Source organism: Lacerta agilis, chromosome 1, assembly GCF_009819535.1.
Source record: "Lacerta agilis isolate rLacAgi1 chromosome 1, rLacAgi1.pri, whole genome shotgun sequence".
In the NCBI taxonomy this organism is placed as follows: Eukaryota; Metazoa; Chordata; class Lepidosauria; order Squamata; family Lacertidae; genus Lacerta; species Lacerta agilis.
In genome coordinates this window covers 85805675-85827105 of record NC_046312.1, presented here as the reverse complement: position 1 = coordinate 85827105, position 21431 = coordinate 85805675, and the positions used below count along the sequence as shown (strand labels likewise).

Here is a 21431-nt window from a genome sequence, read left to right as displayed (position 1 = left end):
TCAGAAATCACCACCGGCCACACAATGGTTCCCAGTTAAGTTTCTCCTGGACCCTTCATGTCCCATCCCAACCCCCAAGCATTTTGTGGCACACCCTTCAAAATCAGGAGGAATACCTGCTTCTGGTCCTCATCAACTTCCCTTCTCCAAGTTTTATTTATTTCAGACATTTCATTCCTTTTTCTGGTTGTTTCTTTTTGCCTAGAAATGGCTTCATTTCCCTCTCCTCTTTGTAGTGGGCTGGCACTGTTGCAAGCCTCCCACAAAAGGAGAAGGCCAACTGATTATGCTCATCAGTTCCTCATTTTTCTCTCTTTTGTGTGAGGACACTGGAATTTATTATTTTGGGATCAGAATAGACAAGCACCTCAATTAGGTAACAAGTACCAGGGCTGGCACATGCAGATTCTCAAAGCATTAAAATTGTCACTGAAATGAATCTTAGGTCTGCCGGTTTGAATTCTGAACAAGACTCTACTATCTAAGACATCAGATTTTACGGTACAATCTCAGAAAATAAAATCTGCAAACCTACAAAGCAAGTTTCTATGTAACATTTTTAATGCATAAAGAGTGAGTAAATGGATTTTACAATGGATTTGCATTTTAACTACTCTGAATCTGATTCTTTGGAATTTATCATATCAGGCACTGGGGATATCCATGTTGGACCTAAACCAGGCATGTCCAAAGTCTGTTTTGGGGGCCTAATATGGCCCGCCGGTCGGTTTAATCTGGCCCCCCATGGCAGTTTATTTCCTGGGGTAAAATCCTAAAAAAAAAAACCTCAACAACTTCAATCCTAAAAAAACCTCAACAACTTTGGTCGGCCCTTTGGACGGCCCTCGCGGCCCTTCACTTCATCAAATCTGGCCCTCTTTGAAAAAAGGTTGGACACCACTGACTGAAGAGGTTTAAATATGTCTTTGTCTGAGGGAATTCCTTAGATTACCCACAATGGTCAAAAGACAGGAGCTGTCATACTGGATCTGACTAGTGACTACTTCAGCTAAGATGCTACATATGAAACAGGATAACTTTGGATGCTTCTGAAAAGCCCACCAGGAACAATACTGTTGAGTCCAAATAGAGTTATACCAAAACTTCATTCTGGACCCCCCCCCCAAAAGCAAAGAAGCTACCTCTCAATAACTTCTTACAAATGAATTCCTATGGTCAGTGTTTCCCCACCCCTAAAAGAATGTTTAGGGGTACTCTCATTTTGACTCAAGAAAATCACCATTTTCTAGTTCAAATCTGGAAAAATAAATACAGTAAATGGACAAAAGTACAAAGATTCACAAAATGTTTAGGGGTTTGCGTACCCCTGTGTCCCCCCCACCAGAAAAAAGCACTGCCTATGGTTACTACATTTCATACTGAGACCCCGTCACCCACCTATACAGACAATGTCCATGAAGCCATACATTCCATAGCAGATCTGGAAGAGCAGGTCTTGCCGTTGCCATTTCGCAGAAGGACTGAAGGTGGACCAGATGAGCCACGAGATACTGGCGATAAGGAAGAGGGAACCCAAGATGGCGGCCGCTATCTGAACCTTTTCAATGACGGTCAGAGAAATGGCTTGCCACTGCAATACAGCAGCGGGGATTGGGGTGGGGGGGAGAGGGAGGGGAAGTCAACAAAGAAAAGAGAAGTGTAAGCAGAAGATGTAGATGATTAATTCTTTAGTCAGTGGCACCAGTTGCTACCAATGAACACCCCACAGCATTTTGCATGGACTTTTGCAACAGAGGCAAGCAGCTCTTTAGACAGCAGACTGCAGAAGAAAAGGACAGTCCTGTGCCTGCCTGCAACAGGAGATCAGAAAGATGGGATCACATCCTGCCACGTGCCTCTGTTTTGCTCTCTGTTCTGCTATTCAACTGTTTGCCCACAGCCCACTGCCATTCAAAACATTTATGGGCTGCTTTGTTATGAGTGGGTTGAGTAGGTGCATTGATTAAGTACACCTTAAGTATTCTTTTCCCCTTGATTTTATCACAATATTGGTCATGGCTGGTTTTGCAGAAACTAGCATGAGAGCATGCCATGGTGGTAGTAAAATTCATTTGCCCATGGCGCACAGACGAATAACGATGGCTTGGGCATGTCACAGTTTGAAAGGAGCGATCCCGAGTGTCCTAAAGGGTGCGAGGCTCTCTGTGCATGACCAAGCAGAGGCTTTTAATGGTACCCAGGGGGTGGGGATGCAGCCATAGCCCTAAGGGTCAAACTGTGCATCGCTGTATCCATGCTTTTAAGCTTAAACTGATCACTTTTCTTTTGAAGGAAAACAGCAGTCAGTCCCCCAGTCTGGAACTTCCACCACTGGGAGCAAATATGAAATCCACTTGCCAAGTTTCATTGGTCTGACTACTCTTCTGCATTTCAGAGCCCAGGGAGAACGGGTGGAGGTGGGGTCCACAACTGTGTTGCCACCCACCTATTTGGAAAGCCCAAGAAACTCATGGCAGTGTCAAAAAAGATGAAAAATAAAGAGAGAGAAATAGGTTTGTGTGTGCGTGTGTGTGTGTGCGTGTGTGTAAAATCATTTGATGGGATAAGAAATGACCAGGTTTCCGAGAGAGAGAGAGAGAGAAGGAAATTATTTCATTTTCCCCATGTACATTTTTACTCAAGTCACACAAAAATTGACATTATAAATATAAAAATAACTGTACTTTAAAAAATAAAATATAAAGGGGAAATGCTTACAAAAGCCTTGAGGAGGCCAGGCCTCTTGTGGCTCTGACTTTTTATAGTACTTTGTAATGTCCCACTCTCGCTCTTCCATAGCTGTTTAATAGGTGCAGAGCCCGTGTGATTATTATTTACAGAGGACAGCATTGTGAAATATACTAACACCAGGAACTTAGCAGCCAACATTACATGTTTGGCTGGCAAAATAAAGTGTGTGAGATTGGTTCAAGTAACCTTCCATGTACCCGCTCTGTTATGATATCCGCCTGTGAAAATAGGCTTTACAAATTATTTTTAAACATCTCATCTTCTGGCTAAATAGATTTTGAAGTATCTGAGGATGTGTGCATTTTGCCCTGTGCTTCTCTTCTAGATGGTGTGAAATTTCAATAAAGGGTTGTGTTTAACTGCAAAAGCTTCTACAGTATGTTTATTCTTACCAGTACAGCATCTTACATCCTCTAGTCTACACACTTCATGGCTGCTGTCCTTTGTCCTGCTCTGAGCACCATTATCTGGTTGCTCTATGATCACAACAGCAGCTCTTTGGGTGTGGAAAGGAATGCAATTGTTTGTGAAAGGCTGTGATTTTATATGTACCAAGTACCTGAGACAAAGCCGCATTGAACTCACTGGCACTCCTGAATAGAACTGTAGGATTATGCTGAACTACCTCCCCCCCACCCCCCTTGGAATCATTGTCTTATCAATGAATGCAACAAGAGTGACTGCAGACCCCTTGAACTGCTAGTCAAGCACATCCCTTATAAGCAGAAAGTGCCATGTATGTTTCTGGCTTTGTCAAGGAGTGGTTTGAAAGCCCTTGCAGCAAATAACGGTACATGCCAGTGCTGTTTAACTTAACCTAATGTTGCTCCTAAATTTTGGCGCTCAGAATAAAAGCATTCTCCATGGCCCCTGAGGAGTCACATTTGCAAAGCCTTCTGTGACGTCAGAGCAGCTGAGAGAATGACATCAGAACAGCTCCGCTAATTACCCTCAGATGCACTGTGGTATGCCTGCATCTGACATCCTGAGATCACAGAGGGCCTTGCAAACCTAAGGCTAGATTGCTGACACACTCGCAAGGCTAAAATAGGCTAACTGTATCATTGCCTCGTCGGAGCAGCCTGGCAAGCAGTGCCATGAAGAGAAGCGAGCCGGCTGATGCAGCAGCCATCCAGGAAAAGCGCAGAAGGGAGAATCGACAAAACTCATATGCAAAAGGAAAAAACGAAAGCAAAGAGGGCGGCACCAATACAAAACACCACCACCTACAGGCAAAAATGTGTGAAGGTAGGAATTGGGTGTGTGTGTGTGTGGAGATCTTAATTCAGTCATGAGGAACCTTTGAACCTCCAGGTGTTGCTAGACTACAACTCCCATCATGCCTGATCATGGGCCATGCTGGCTGGGGCTGATGGGAGCTGCAATCCAGCGACATCTGGAGGGCGGCAGGTTCCCTATCACTGCCTCAATCCTTCTATATATTCAAGTTCCAGTTTTGTGATACGGAATAATGCAAAGCAGCTCCTGTAAAAAACAGAAGTCGACCTAATGAAGCAGCCTCTGAGATCCCATGCTTAGCGTTCGGGGATTCACCAAGAAATTTTTTTGCCCCTCAAATACATTAGAAATTAGATTAAAGGAGCCTGCTTTCAGTATGCCTTTAACCAAGGGGCATCTTCTATATAGCTCCTCTATTTGTGCGATATTTTGGAGCATGTACTGGGCCTAGTGTGGCCTTCTGCCCTTTGGTGAAATGTCCATTGTGTCACACAAATGGACTGCTAGCTTGTTTATTAAGGTTATGCTCTGATTAGGGCCATCAGAGAAAAATGTTACCTTTCCCCATGAAATCCCCACCCCCAGCTGTACAGAGTAGAAAATGCACATTTAATGGGCGTAAATTCAAGTTAAGTGGCCACTTCACAGAAGCAAGGAACCTTCCAAGCATGATTTTCTGGCCAGTTACATGAATGCACAAGATTGCCTGGGGATGAAGCTTTCCGAGGAAATGTCAGGGTTCCTGGAAATCACTTTTGGACCTGCACAAGTTATTTTATTTGGGGAGTATATTTGATTGGTGGCTGGGTTGTTGTTGTTTTAATAATGAAAAAGCATCAAGGCCATTCTGTGTATTCTCTGTTTTACAGGCTGCGCAGCCTGCACTGATACTGGCTCAAGCTATGTATGGTGTGTACTGGCTGCTGTTTCCCCACTGGATCTCAGGAACGCTACATACCTAGATAGCCTTTGTAGATCTGTAAATGCAGATTAAAAAAAGAAAGAAAAACCCAACAAGGAATATACAAGGGCTCTTTTGAACTGCTCAGCACTGTTGCAGTGGAAGCAGGGGTGTATTACCTGACCGGTATTGTTATGTCTACCAATGTAACTATACAACTTTTATTTAGAAGGCACCTGAAGGCTCCCTGTATAGGGAGGTTTTTTTTAAATGTCTAATGTTTTATTATGTTTTTGTATATGCTGAAGTTGCCCAGAGTGGCTGGAGCAACCCAGTCAGATGGGTGGGGTACAAATAATAAGTTGTTGTTGTTGTTGTTGTTGTTGTTGTTGTTGTTGTTGTTGTTGTTGTTGTTGTTGTTAGCCAGGCTTGGACCAGGCAGCCCTCAAACAAAGGACTAAGAAACAGAGAAGTGTCCTCTGGCAGCCCTTCAAAACACAGGGCCTTTTTCTGCAGTGTGACACAGACGACTCATGCCTCCATGCTTTTGGCAGCTTGCCTTGTGGCAGACATACCCCCCTCCCCATGCATGGCTGCATAACATCAAGGAGGGTCTCCTGCTGCCTCACATGATTATAGCCAAGTGAGACCATTTCCCATAGTGGGATATGGGAAATCAACAAGAAACCCTTTATTTTACTGCTTTCTTCCTTTCTCTGTTTCTGCTATTCTTTATCCTTCCCCTCCTCCCTTTTTCTTTAAAGCTAATAGTTAGAACTGTTTATTATGCTGATTGGTTCTGGAGCACTCCAGATACCGAGCCACAAAGGGAACTGGAGGGGTCAGGGGGGCAGAAAGTGAAGGGGGATTTGGATCGTTCTACAAAATTGGACTTACGGCGTGGCACCTGCGTATGTTGTGGTAAAGCTGATTAAAAAGCACAATATAAACTATTAACAGAAAAGAAAAAGAGACCGCTCTTCTTTGATCTCAGAGATTGTGTTGGGACTTAGGTGTGGGGTACCCTCTGAGGTATATTCGGCTCAAGCCAGTAATAGAGTTATAGATCAAAATCAGTGCCGTGACACGTTCCCAGGAAACAACGAGAAGCAGCTCCTCTCCTTGGTGTAACATGCTCTCAAAGATGCATCCCTTTCGGGAGAGCATAACAGAGTGGCTCAGAGAGCTGGACTTCAACTGCACAGGCATCCTCAAATCCCCTGCTAGGTGATATTGGGTCAGTCTCCACTTTCTCAGCCTAAACCTACCTCACACTGTTGCTGTGCGGATGCAATGGAAGACTGTCCCAACATACACTGCCCTAAATTCTTTGGAGGGAGGGTGGCATAAAACAATAATTAATTGTTCTCTTCTGCCTGGTGTTTCCGACTACATTTGATTGTGTAATGGGGGTTCTAATTTTGCCGGTCAAACCGCAGGTTTTCTGCATCACATGGCTACTACCCCTGCTCAAAAGAAACAGTGTGGCTTAAACTGGGGAGCGGAGGAAGCAGGGGCACGCAGACCAGCCCAGCCCTCAATGTCCCCATGCGCTATGGGCACACCTACTCCAGCACCACCACCACCCTTGACTTTCCCAGAAGGTCTGAAGGGAGCTTGTGTTTTGGGCCAAATGCACTCCTTCTGACATGTGACACTCCCTGATAAGGTGAGGAGGAGGAGGCTCGTAAAGACGTTCAGCCCAAAGCATTTAGAAGTCCCCTTCAGACCTTCTGAGTAGTCAACAGAAGAGAGTCAGCAGTGGTGCGCACAGGTCTCTTCTCCCTCACCAGTTTAAGCCCTCACACATTCTTCTGAATGCCTGAATAGGACTATTTGTTGTAAATTGAATAGGCCAGTGCAAGAGATACGCAGCTCCTCTGCCACTTGATTGACGGGTTCCAGTGAGCTACCTGCCAGCTGATTGGTGTGAAATCAAACACATACCAAGCCTGAAAAAAACTCCAGCCATGTAGGATGCAGGTAAGATTTTAGTAATTTGTTCAAATACTTGGAATATTATAATAATATTTATAGCCCATCTTTCCACCAAGGACCTCAAGGTGGCATACATGGTTCTTCCTCTCCCCCATTTTCTCCTCACAACAACCCCATGAAGGAGGTTAAACTGAGAGGAAGTGACTGGCCCAAGGTCACCTGCTCAGCTTCATGGCTTTAGTGGGCATTTGAACCCACGTCTCAACTGCGGCACACCACTTTGTCTTGTGTATATATATATATATATATATATATATATATATATATATATATATGTGTGTGTGTGTGTGTGTGTGTGTGCTCACACACACTTGTTTTACCCTAAGTGGACGTGACCAGAATACATAGCATATTCTATTTGTTTTTTAATGTCAAAGTCTAGCATAAAACAAATATTCGGTAGAACCGGTAGGCTGCACTGATATTGTTTTGAGAATGCAGTAAAGAAATGAACTCATAAAAGGGAACCATTTCATCTTCATTTTCTTCCCTGCCAGCTCATTTGACAATGTTGGGTACTGACTGCTGTTGTGGTTAATTTGTATCTGGTTTTTATTTCTGAAGCTATGCTGTATTCAAATCAAGAGCAACCTGATCTGGTTTTTAAATGATAGGAGCGAGATACCCCCCCCCTTTTAAAGCCCATACTAATTTTAAATCAGAGTGCTTGAAGTCTTACACCCAGGGAAGAAAAGCTGCTTTGCCCACAATCCAGTCATTTTCTTTCCCTGAATTGTGCATAGTGTGCACTCATACTGTCTCACTCTTCTCTGGGAATTGCAGGAGAGGGGTGGTGGTCTCCACAATTCCTCCCCAGTCCAGTCCCTGACACCTATACAGGGTTGCCTTAGATGTCTTCTAAAAGCTGGATAGTTGTTTATTTCCTTGACATCTGATGGGAGGGCGTTCCACAGGGCAGGTGCCACTACCAAGAAGACCCTTCTTGTAGTGAGGTAACCAAGCCTGAACCCAGATTGGAACGGATCTAAATAACCTGCATCATCCAAGAATGCTTTCAGTTGCCCCAGAAGATGTCTCTTCACCAGTTTCCCTAAGAAGGGGGTACCTTTGACTGGTCAGTAATTTTTCCAGTGCAATGGGTCCAGGGCTGATTTCTTTACAGGAGGACTCTTTTAAATGCTTGTGTGCAGTTTCCATTTTAATTCCTGTTTCAGCTAATTGTGTAAGAGTGATGCCTCCGCAGGGCTAAAGGGCTCTAATATCGAACTGACACGTTTTGGGACTTAGAGGGATGATGATGGCCTCTTAGGAACATTGAGTGGAATCCAACAGGTGCCCTTGTGCTGGCAAAAGAGCTTTTGACCCAGCAGACGGCTGGACGCCACCTGCTTGGCTCAAGCAGCGAATGTTGCTATACATCAAAATAAGAATAGCACAAGAATGGCAAGCCCAGGAAACCCATAATGCATTGTGACAGTAAGTGAAACATACATCCAGTGCCATCTCTCAAGCGAGCCGCTGGCAGTATTTAAGAAAAGGCTGCACAAACTGTGCCAGCTGAAAACAAAAGAGGAAGATAGATCCTGGAGCTGGAAAAAGGGCAGCTGACATTATAATTCCACCCGTGGGCTGTGCGGATGTTACTGAAGCCTCAATTTAGCTTGATTCTGAGAATCTTCTGGACATAATAGGAGACTTTTTTGGTTTGGTGACCAAGGTTGAACAAATAAAAAGATGAGTTGATGTTGTTGTTTAAAAAAATCTGATTATATTATTAAACGTTCATAAACATCTTTTCAGAGCTTTCAAAATAATAAATAAAATTGGAAAGAGCAATCCTCCCATTCACTGTGCAAGGTATGATACAATGAAAAGCCACACACACACACACACACACACACACACACACACACACACCAATGGATGAGAGGAAAGCATTAAAAAAAGGCAAAACAATGGAAGAAAGAACTTTGAAATAATCTCTAGTACCTTTACCTGCAGGGGGTTCTTTGTGCTTATGGCGATGACGTGATACTTGTAATAACACAGCTCACAGCTCCAGCATCCCCTCTCACTGATCCATTTGATCAGGCAAGGTTGATGCGTACATTTCACTGACCCGTCGCACCGACACGGACTAAGCAACTCACCCTGGGAACAAAGAGAAAGAAAGAGAAATAGGATCAAAAGCTGGTTTTTGCTGCCCCCCGTCCAAAGGCAGTGGAGCACAGGCAGGCCTGCGTGAACATGGAGCTGCATTCCTCTCCCCACCCCAAGGGTAGAAAACAGCCAACTGCTTAATCCTACCTCGGATTTCCCCCTTTAAGCACATGGAGATGAGGCCACCTCTTGGCACTAGGCATGTGGAGAGCTGGATATTTCTTCGCACACATGACTGAAACTGCCTTGGTTGTGCTGGTTGATGATCTCCAGCGGACTAGGGACAAAGGTGAGAGCTGTTTCCTAGTTCTGCTGGATCTCTCAGCGGCCTTTGACACCATTGACTATAACATCCTTCTGGACTGTCTAGAGGGGCTGGGAGCTGGGGGCACTGTTGTACAGTGGTTCCGCTCCTTCCTCCTGGGCCGTGTTCAGAAAGTGGTGGTGGAGGATGAGTGTTCAAACCCCTGGGCTCTCACTTGTGGGGTGCCTCAGGGTTCTGTCCTCTCCCCCATGCTTTTCAACATCTACATGCAGCTGCTGGGAGAGCTCACCAGGGGGTTTGGGCTGGTTGTTCATCAGTATGCAGATAATACCCAGCTCTACCTCTCTTTCAAATCAGAACCAGTGAAGGCGGTGAAGGTCCTTTGTGAGTGTCTGGAGGCGGTTGGAGGATGGATGGCGGCTAACAGACTGAGGTTGAATCCTGACAAGACAGAAGTACTGTTTTGGGGGGACAGGAGGCAGGCAGGTGTGGAGGACTCCCTGGTCCTGAATGGGGTAACTGTGCCCCTGAAGGACCAGGTGCACAGTCTGGGAGTCATTTTGGACTTAAAGCTGTCCATGGAGGCACAGGTTAATTCTGTGTCCAGGGAGGCTGCCTACCAGCTCCATCTGGGTCTGCAGACTGTCTTTCCAGAGTGGTGCATGCTCTAGTTATCTCATGCTTGGACTACTGCAATGCGCTCTATGTGGGGCTACCTTTGAAGGTTACCCAGAAACTACAACTAATCCAGAATGTAGCAGCTAGACTGGTGACTGGGGGCTGCTGCTGAGACCATATAACACCAGTCCTGAGAGATCTGCATCAGCTCCCAGTATGTTTCCAAGCACAATTCAAAGTGTTGGTGCTGACCTTTAAAGCCCTAAACGGCCTCGGTCTTACATACCTGAAGGAGCGTCTCCACCCCCATCGTTCTGCCCGGACACTGAGGTTCAGCGCCGAGGGCCTTTTGGCAGTTCCCCCTCTGTGAAAGCTAAATTACAGGGAACCAAGCAGAAGGCCTTCTTGGTAGTGGCACCTGCCCTGTGGAATGCCCTCCCACCAGATGTCAAAGAGAAAAACAACTACCAGACTTTTAGAAGGCATCTGAAGGCAGCCCTGTTTAGGGAGGCTTTTAATGTTTAATAGATTATTGCATTTTAATGTTCTGTTGGAAGCCGCCCAGAGTGGCTGGGGAAACCCAGCCAGATGGGCGGGGTATAAATTATTATTATTATTATTATTACCAGAGCCCCCTACACATAGAGAGACGTCCTCTCCCCTCTCCATGCAATTAAAGCTAGAGATGCTTGAGGAATTCACAATCTGTGAAGTTCAATGCAAACTCATCTGATCTGTACCTCCCGGACGGATGTGTGAATCAAAACATAACAATCACATGGAGACAGGGCCAGATTTAGGTTTGATGAGGCCCTAAGCAACTGAAGGTAATGGGGCCCTTTACATGTCCCGCTGTCCTTTGTCAACAACAAATTGTCGCTGTTTTTTGTGTTGAATATATGCTATATGGTAATTTATGGAGCTAATAGGTATCTAAAGCCATTTGCACACAACAATTTGATCAAAGTAATTGTTGAACTGAAATACAATTAAGAAGAAGTATATTAATAGTGAATTTTTTGGGGGCGCGCAAGAGAGTGGCTATAGCTTGTTTAGCTTATACATAAATCTGGCACTGCATGGAGTATAGGCTGGTCCATTAAGGTCAAAGGGGGATTCCCCCACCAGACTCACTCTGTCTTCCACCAGCTCCCACTTGCCAGCTGCCTTAGAAGCAGTCAAAAGAGAATAGCTCACCTGATGTTCGTCTCCTTGTATTCAGCCCCATCAGTCCCAATGAACACCAGCTAACAGTGGTTAACAAAACTGGATTTTGCAATACAGTTCTTATCTAAATCAACAGTGTCATAGCGCATAAATATGCATTTTTTTTGAGAGAAAAGAGACTCACCCAACCTAGTTAGAATCATCACAGTTGGATTTGTAAAATCCAATCTACCACCCATCTCCCTACCATCAACCCACACGGTCACCACAGTGTGTGCCAAAATTGACATCAGGAGCATATTGTAATGCCTTCCAAGCTGAACAAGGGACCCAAGCTACATACTGCACAGGAAAGGAAGCCTTCCCCTTCAGTCATTAGCTAATGTTTTCTGTGGAAATATCTTCTGGACTCCCAAATATGACAGTCAGACTCGAAGTACAGCTGACTAACTTGCTAAGAGGCAGAGGGCCTTCTCAGTAGTGGCGCCCGCCCTGTGGAATGCCCTCCCATCAGATGTCAAGGAAATAAACAACTATCTGACTTTTAGAAGAAATCTGAAGGCAGCCCTGTTTAGGGAAGTTTTTAATGTTTGATGTTTTATTGTGTTTTTAATATTCTGTTGGGAGCCGCCCAGAGTGTCTGGGGAAACCCAGCCAGATGAGTGGGGTATAATAGATGTTTTATTATTATTATTATTATTATTATTATTATTATTATTATTATTAGATTGCTCAAGGGCTATTTTATTGTAGCATAGCTCTACACTACTGAACTCCAGCTTCTCCAGTTATTTTAAACACTTACACACTGCCTTACCAAATTTCCAGTCATTAGACTCTTCTATCAAAACCAACAAACAATAAAACAATTATTACTATTGAAGCCAGCATGATTTTCCTCCAGCTATCCAAAGACCATTGCATATCAACAGATACGTGGAGGTAGAGCGTAACCATCACAGCTAGTACCCATTGATAACCTATGCCACCGTGAATTTGTCTAAACCGCTTTTAAAGCAATCCATCCTTCTTGTAGGAGCGAATTCCACAATGGAATTCCTCTTTCTTTTGTGCACCATCCATCCAACATTCAGCACAGTTCTAGTATTATGAGAGAGGGAGAAAAATACCTACGGAGGAAGGGTGTTCCAGAGGACTGGGGCAACCACCAAGGAGTCTCTGCTTTGCATCATACCGTCAGCCTAAGTGTCTTACTAGATGAAGCCTGGAGCAGAGCCCTGAAAGATTATCTTAACAGGCTGGTGGGCTCATACAGGCAGCAGTGCTTTTTGGGGTTGTGGCAAGTCTCTCCCCTATGTCCTCCGTAATATCCCCCCCCCCCCAAAGACTCCAACCTGATTGCTTGACTCTAAGTCAAATGCAGCACCTGCTCAGAAATCCAGCCAAAGCTGCTTGGCATTCAAGTTAGATCGTCAGCAAGAAACACCATTAATATTCATTGCATTGTTACAAGTTACAAACTGGTTTATAATGAGAAATAGTGAATCCTGCCATTCCTTGTCATGCAAACTCAGAAGCTCAGGGCCGAGTGGTTCTGACATCTGACAGTATATGTAGCAATTTGTGTTGCAAAAGAACCTGGGAATTAAGATAGCAGAGCCATATCTGCCTTGACACTCCTGCCCACCCACCCCACCCCCACCATCTGCACAGGTTGGGTAGTACCATGGAGTTTAATTATGAAACTGGATTGGGAGGGAAAGGGCATAAACCAGGAGGAAACAGCAGCTGAAGAAGCAGTATTGCAAAAAAATAAAAAAATAAAATCAATTTCTCATTGGCTGATACTTTCAGGTGGTTAGGCTAAGGGTGGAATTGGTAGGAAGTGAAATTTAAAATGAGATTACACCTTCTGTCTCTCTTGTATTTAACAACATTTTATGTTCTGCTTCAGTGCAAGCTTTTAAGTGGCTTACAATAAAACTCTCGATAAAATACAACAAACAGCTAAGAGATCATCACCCATTTTAAAGCACTGAGTAGTTGATCATTTTAAAGAGCCACTCCTGAACATGTTGGTGTCCGACTCCCAAGTGAAATATTAACTCTCCTTGCCAGAATTATCGAGTTCCTGGGTCTAATTCCCACCTCACACGGACCCTGCCTTCAGTCATTCCTAACACTTCCCCCGCTTTATTCCCAACTTCTCAGTAAGACTGCCATGTGCTTATTTAGTATAAGTTACTCACTTATACAGGGTGGCGCTGTGGGTTAAACCACAGAGCCTAGGGCTTGCTGATCAGAAGATTGGCGGTTTGAATCCCCGCGATGGGGTGAGCTCCCGTTGCTCGGTCCCAGCTCCTGCCATCCCAGCAGTTCAAAAGCAAGTAGATAAATAGGTACCGCTCCAGTGGGAAGGTAAACGGCGTTTCCGTGTGCTGCTCTGGTTTGCCAGAAGCGGCTTAGTCATGCTGACCGCATGACCCGGAAGCTGTACGCCGGCTTCCTCGGCCAGTAATGCGAGATGAGCAACACAACCCCAGAGTCTTCCGCGACTGGACCTAATGGTCAGGGGTCCCTTTACCTTTACCTTTACCTTACTCACTATGCAGGCCCAGAACAAGAGGCTGCTTATTGATGAACAGGGAAAGGAAAATCAAAGCAACCACAAGAACAAGCTCCAACCGCGAATAGCTGGAGGCAATGCTTAACTCTATCATCAGCCATTACTACAGAGACTCAGCCCTCAGGGCCTCCTATGGCAAGGATCACAACCCTGCTGCCTTCCAGATGTTGCTGGAGCCATCATCCCTCACCATTGGCCATACTGGCTGGGGCTGATGGAACCTGGAGACCAACAACATTTGGAGGGCCTCAGGTCTTCCATCCTTGTCCTATGGCAGCTCATCCACTAGCTTGAACCTTGGGACCAAGGGTCAAATGCAGCTCTCTGGTCCTCTCTCTGTGTCCCTCAGAGCTCTCCCCAGGCCACACCCCTCCATGGCCCCACTCCAGACCACCTCACATGCCTTTGCCTGGCTGGAAGATGCCCTTGAACTGTCATCAAGGCTCTTGCTTGCTTGGAAGAAGGATGAAGATGTGTGTGTGCAGGGGTGTTCATGTGCAGCAACCTCTGACTTTTGCATGGCCAAAACATAGACTGTTGTACATAGGTAAGAGTCACATCCCTTGTTCTACTCACCTTTTGCCTCTGGCCCCTGCTCATGGCTGGCATGTGGCCCCAGGAAGGCTGTCCTTGAGGAAATGCAGTCCCCAGGATGTCAAAGGTCCCCCATACCTGCCTTAGGGTATCTTCAAAGCTAACACATGTTACTGCCACATGCAGCTTTTGTGGGCTAGAGCCGAATCCCACTTTGTCACCCGCACAGTGCGGGTCACATGGGGCACACATTTTATCAAAGGTGGGCACAAAGGGAAAAGAGGGAAAGTATATACAGTGTTACTGTTTTTGTGTTTCTTGTAATTTACTTGGAGTTTATACCCAAAGAGTGTTGGGTGGCAGGCAAGAGGGTATGGTGGAGGCATGACTCTTAAGTTGACAAAATTGTTTGTGTGTGTGCAGTGCTTTTTTTCTAGAAAAAGAGGTGCCAGCACTCACCATGACCGTCTCCCCTTGTTCTCTTAGAATGCCAATGGTGCCCACCTGAGAGGTGCCAGAACCGAGTTCCAGTGAGCTCCGGCTGGGGGGAAAAAAAGCCCTGCATGTGTGGTAAGCTAAGAATGAAATGTAAAAAGTGGCACTAATGGTCTCTTTAGTGTATGTAACTCCACATTCAATTGACAAAGAATCGGAAACGTTAAAGTGGAAAATAATCACTAGGCATTTCCTGCATTAAAAACATAATTATATGGGATTTAACAGCAATCACATTGTTACTCTGCTGCTGCTAAATGCCAATAACCGTGTATTAGTAATTTGTCATCATGGAAGACAGTTAGCCCTAGCTGCCCTTCTGTTAAACTTCTTTAAGTGGTCCCATAGTGGAGAGCGAATGGCTGAGACTGCCAGGAGACCCAGGACACCAGGCTATCTCTCACTTACCAGCAAATATTTCATGATCTATAAGCAAGCCGTTTGCAAACATCAGTTTTTCCTCCCGGTGGCCTCATGTGGTTTAAGTCCCAAGAAATAAATAGTAAGCTTCTGAGATTTTGGCTTGTGCCTGTCACCAAGTGGCATTGAGAAACCAAAAGGCAGTTTATGCTGCTGAAATGTGATCCTTCCAGGGAGGGGTGAAGAAAGATTTTGCATCGTATAATTTAGTTTCAGATTTATAGGTATTTCTCCCCATGCCATCTAGAGAAATATGGATATCATGATCTTAGATTGGGTGTTATCATTTAATCCGTTTAGGTTTCGAAGGCCAAGCCTTTAGTTGGATATATTATGAAATTTTCATTATTGTTCATCTGTTTTCGTGGTTCTATAATAATTTGAGAACTAATAAAAATAAACTAAAAGGAAAAAAGAATGGATTTTTGTAAGGAAGTAATCACCTTTTGTATCTGCTGGGATTTGCAAGTGCTGGAATCTTGCACCACAGAGAATTTGCTTGGTTAACTTTGCAGCTTAGGACCAGGTTACCTGAAAGATCATCTCACCCCTTATATAACCAGTTGATCATTGGGCATTGCAGGTAAGGGCCTATCTTCTTATCTGGACATCCATTCAGCACATGCAAGAATCGGGCGTTTTGTGATGTGGCGCTGACTCTCTGAATTCCCCTCCCTTGAATATTAGACAAGCATCATCTCTGTTCTCTTGTTGGCACGTAGTATATACCTTCCTTGAGATCTTTCCCAGTCTGTATTCAAATTGCTTTTGAAATGTATTTTTAGCATTTTGTGGTTTGTCACCCTGGGCTCCTTTGGGAGGAAGGGTGAGCTATAGATTTAGTAAATAAATAAATAAAATCCAACTTTTCTCTCTAATTTTGCCATAGGTGACAGAAGAGTTGATGTCCACCCCTCATGTGATACAATAAAAGCATGATGGAAACAGTGCTCTAAATAAAACTCCAGGAGGAATTACAACTCTGCATTAAGATCACCAATAATTTTCAAGTTTGCAAAGAGATTTTTAATTTTGCTTTTTATAATGTCATCTGAATAGGTTTGGGGGTTTGTTTGTTTGTTTGTTTTAAAGTCATGAACACAGTCCAATGAACTTTTAAGTTCCAAGTTAAGATCCTGTACAAGTCAATTGATCTGAAAAAGTGCTGACATTTGGCTGGCTGCACTGTGTTGATGGTAGTTTTTCTGTCAATGTTTCATATGGTTTTTTGCCATTTGTTTTTTTTGCAAACTCGTGAAAAGTGTGACTTAACATTTGCAAATGAATGTCTGTTGCCAAGAATCAGAAATTAGCAGCAAAAAACTCAAGGCTTGTGTGAGACACTAGATAACCTTAGTTGTAAATTTTGACTTTTATATCTGTGGATGTGAGAAGGATTCATTAATTAATCCAATTTATGAGCCTGTGGCTAAATTTAGAGTGCAACCATATCCCATGTCTATTCAGAAGTGCATCCCATTGAGTTCAAAGGGGTTTACTCCCCAGGAAGCAGATACAGGCTCCCACCCTGCTGAGAAGTTGCCAAGAGAGAGAGAACTTAAATTAATGGAAAGGAAACTCAGGGAAATTGAACTAAAAAACCCAATATTCTTAAGGGAGAAAGCACTGTTTAATACAAAGATAGGGCTGTGTTGGTTGGCTGGCATCTGTCTGTCTTGAGAGAGGTGAAGTTAAATGACCTGGGCAGTGTGCATGGAGGTCCTCAGCTGCCCAGACAACAAGATTTCCCTCTTGGCCTTGCTGATGTGGTCCAAAGGAAAGCAGAGCAATACATTTGGCACCAGCTTGGCGGCAGGAGTTGCTGGAAGGAGGCATACAAGGTGCCATCCAACTGTCTTAGGGACTCCACTCCAAATTTGTGCAGGGTTTACTCTTTAGGCTTTTCTTCTCCCAAAGATAACCTGAAAGGCAGCAGAGGTTTAGGATTGGAGTCTTCCTTCTCTTAGATGGGCTACCAGGTTGATGAGCCCCACCTGCCCTTTACTTCCCTCTACAGCACGTGCAGAAACTGCCATCTTGACCATTGGACCCACTATTGGTCTTGTCTGCTCAATCCGCCAGAGCAAGATCCTCAGACAAAAACTTCACTGCAGATGTGCAGCAGCCACATACTCTTTCCTCATCCCACCCTGAGATTTAAAGGCCTTATAGCAAGGCCAAGATTACATGGGTATCCCAAGATCTTGGATTAGGGTTGTACGGTAATTTGTGTAGACATTAGCTGCATTTCCCCCAAAACGGAGATGTTCAGTTACCCTGTTCATTTTGCTGGATAGATTACAAATCATTTAGAGCCAGTTTGAATTTGGTGACTCACTGCACTTCCCTGGTAAACATCAAAGTGGGCCATTTTCAAAGTCCATTAAGGGAGAAGAACATTTGCATTTGGTTTGCAAATGTCAAAAGTCTAATTTATTTCACTTCTCAGAAGAACATTTGTTATGAAAGATTTGTAAATCTGTACAATAGAGGGGGATGAATTACAGGAGACATTAAAAAGCATCTGACTCCCTTGTCCATCCAAACGGTGTAGCTGTAATGGATAATAGTAGGTTAAATGACAGTTGTCAAGGAGCACTTGGCTGTGAGAAATTACACGGGTAATATCACCTGGATGCAGCTGTCACTTTTGTCAGCTATTGCTAACATGAGTAAGTGACAATCCCTGAGCTTTGCTGGTGAGATAATGCCACGATTTGTTCATTATAGGTCCCTGCAGCAATGATTATTTCCCCTTTCCTTCATACAATAAATTAAGCTTTAATCCTTTGTCCGTGTGTGTAAGATCCCATCCAGACAATAGACTCCTATTTGTTTCTCTACATAATTAACACCATCTACTATATATTTCAAAAAGTAGTTAGTCTGTCCATCTATTCTCTATAGATGCCTCTTGAGATATCACCATCAAATGTGGCATGGGAGCAACAGTCTTCCTCAATGTTTGGATGTTGGCCACCGTTTTTAATCAAGGTGGTGGACCAAAGCATAGAATTGTAGAGTTGGAAGGGACCACGAGGGTCATCTAGTCCAACCCTCTGCAATGCAGGAATCTTTTGCGCGATGTTGGGCTCAAACCCATGACCCTGAGATTAAGAGTCTCATGCTCTACATGACTTGGCATTGTTTGGCATAGGTGTGGTGGCCACCTCTCAAAGTATTGTCACCACATTTGGCACAATGGTTTCCAAGGTGGGGGTGGGCGGTCTCTGTCAACATTTGGACACCAAGTGTAATTTTTTCATGGTGGCAGATTGAAAACGACTTTGGCGTGACTTCACCTGTTTTTGGCACAACTTGGGCCTGTTACTAAATGTCCTGGATTCATATGGGATGCTAAAATGAATAATAAATAAATAAATAAAATAGTCCCAATTTCCTTCCCCCCCTTTTTTTAGGAAACAGGAGAATAGATTCCCTTATACATTTTTTAATACAACAGGAGAACAGATTCACTAACTGATATCATCTGAATATAATTTAGATGATAGTTCTTTTAAAGACAGGGTTTGGTGTGTGTGTGTGTGTGTGTGTGTGTGTGTGTGTGTATGCCTTATTATCTCTAATCCTGCTAGGCTTTCAGCTGTTCCATTCTAATCAATGCATATTTTAAAAGTTCAAAGTCAAAAGTTAATGCTTTCTACATCCGAGCGCCTTATAATACGGTTCTTATCAGTGATGCCGTCATAATTTCAGCAAATTGAACTTTGCAGTTACTCGTGCGGGAAGCTGTTAGCGTGTTAGCGGAGAAAGACACTCGCTAATGGGCATCTTGGAAAACGTTGTGCTGGCAGTTTGCTGAAAGGATCGGCCAGAGAGAATTTGTAGAAAGGGATACCTCTTAGAGCCCTGTGATTGCCAGCTCCCCTTTCACAAAGCACCAAATGAAACACATCAACGTTCCCCCGCAACCACCCTGCTCTTTCTTCCTTTCTCTCATTCTTTCTTTCTTGGAAAGCTGGAAAACCTTTGGGGAAGACAGTGCAAGTGTCGTGCTGGGATTTGCAGCGTGAGCCCGCTCTATATTCTCTCATGCTTAGCTTATGTTCTCACTTTCATAATGAACAATCAAAGGCGGCACAGGCGCTGGTGGGGCGCGAGCTGCTTCGATGGCCCCATCCAAAATTTACAGCTATGACATGAGGCCTGCAATTTGCCGGCACCGTCAAACTTCTTTGAAAACAGCAGGGCATCTGCCAATATGTCCGGAGCGAGAGAAGGGATTTATTTTATTTTTTTAATCTTTTGCTATGCAGGGTGAAAGAGAATAGCAGATTTAGAGCTGTGTGTGTGTGTGTGTGTGTGTGTGTGTGTGTGAGAGAGAGAGAGAGAGAGAGAGAGAGAGATGGTGGGGTGGCTTGGGGGGGCATGAGCCATGAGGTTCTTTGGCTACCTGGTTGCCATGGCAACAGCAAGCACATACAGATCAGTCATACAGGACAGGAGCTCCCTTGGCCCATGAATAACCACGTAAATAAATGAAGCGCTAAAAGAACAACAGCTCCGTTCAAGGAGGAGAAAGGCAGCCCTAGTGCGAGACTCTGCGAGGCCCTGCCAAGAAGGTTAAAATGTACAGGAAAAGGACAATAACAACAAAGGAGCAAATGGGTAGAGGCAGCTGACTTTGTGCGGCAAATAATTTATGGGTTTCTTTTGCATCGCGGGTGAGGAACCTCAGGCCCAGGGGGCAAATATTGCCCTCCCAATCTCTCTAGCTGGCCCTAAGTACTCTCCCTAGGCCAGATTCCCCTTCCCAGGCTGCTCACTCACTGGCGCTACTACCCACCCGACCCCATTGCCTGCCTGGAATTTGTCCTTGAACGCTGTTAATTTGCCTTGCTTGTCTGGTTGGAGGATCACAGAACCATAGAATTGTAGAGTTGGAAGGGACCACAAGGGTCAACCAGTCCAAGCCCCTGCAATGCAGGAAACATTTGCCCAACATGGGGCTCAAACCCACGACCCTGATATTAAGAGTCTCATGCTCTACTGACTGAGCTATTTCTATGTACTGTATCTTGATAGTGAAGGGCGTATGAGTGTGCTGTGCAACAGTAGAATTCACCTGCTTTCCCACTTTTGCCTCTGCACAGCAGGGAATGCGGCCATCTGGCCAAAAAATAGTCCCCCACCCTTGCTTTATGTCCACAGTAACCAGCAGACAGTGCCTGAATAACAGTGGACCCTGCCTTTTGAAAGCCCAGCATGTTTGGTGAAAAAGGAAGTCAGGGCGCCCTAATAGAAATAAGTTGGTGTCCCTTTATGCCACTTGAAGGCCTTTAAGTCACTTCTTGCGATCATAAGGGATTGTGATGATGGCACAGAAGGCGGAATTACCAGGAGCCCATCTGAGTGTGTCACTTTTGCTGGTCTGAGCTGACACCCAGGCTAAAGCTTAAGACCAGCAGTTTGGCTAGGAGCCAGAGTGAGCTGTGGTCCAGAGGAGGAGTAACAAGAAGAGGAAGAAAGAGAGACTCTTTGCAGAACTGGCAGCTGATATGCATTGGCCTGTGAACTCTGAGCATACTGAGATGCCAGCAAGGTAATGCGAGAGATCCTGGCAAAGGGCCATTGTATGATTTTGACCTTTTATATGATTCTCGTGGAAATGTGCCTGGAAATCCTTTGCCAAGCAGCAGGGATTGAGATAGAAATGCAACGCTTCTTTCTTCAAAGGGCCTCCCCAGATTTCCTTTTAATTGTGCATTCATGATGATTTGTTCTTAGGAAGGTCTTGGGGGTGATTATACCTTATCCTGTTTTGGGGGCAGACATACCACTTCATTTCTAATCTTGCTGCTGAAATTCTATGCCTTTTCACACCACAGTTATTCTGTGGTGTGTGGTTCCTCCAAACCCACCCCTTTCGTAGTCCAATAGTTCTCCTCCAGACACCAATAATGTAGCAACATTGGGGGAGCCCCAGTGGAACGATGTGTGGAACGTTAATTATAAATCCACTACTAATACATAATAAGCTGTCTTTGAACTGCGTCTCTTGCTCGCCTGGATGAAGAAGTGTGTAGAAACCTACCGTATTCCAGCATTTGTGGGGCTGGCATGTAACATTGTTCTGCACGCTTCTGTCTTCGGGAGTGGCAGTGAGAGATAGGAATATAGGTGAGGCAAGACCAGATTTAGGTTTGATGAAGCCCTAAATTACTGAAGGTAATGGGGCCCTTTATATGGCAAGCTGTCCTTTGTCAACAACAAATTGTTGCTGTTTTTTGTGTTGAATATATGCTATATGGTAATTTATGGACCTAATAGGTATCTAAAGCCATTTGCACATAACAAATAGGAGCCTACACAAC

At 44.5% G+C, this 21431-nt stretch overlaps 1 protein-coding gene across 2 annotated transcripts in view; it reads right to left on the bottom strand.

The window, feature by feature from the left end:
• Positions 1 to 21431, bottom strand: part of MARCHF4 (membrane associated ring-CH-type finger 4) — a 108509-nt gene that overhangs the window by 11875 nt on the left and 75203 nt on the right. The window contains exons 2-3 of one of the 2 annotated variants that reach the window (XM_033161525.1): positions 8840 to 9001; positions 1399 to 1591 (exon numbers count right to left, since the gene is read on the bottom strand). In XM_033161525.1, coding sequence (XP_033017416.1) covers positions 1399 to 1591; positions 8840 to 9001 — 355 coding nt within the window. The remainder of the gene's footprint in view (positions 1 to 1398; positions 1592 to 8839; positions 9002 to 21431) is intronic. The other variant, XM_033161534.1, reaches the window with a different exon arrangement.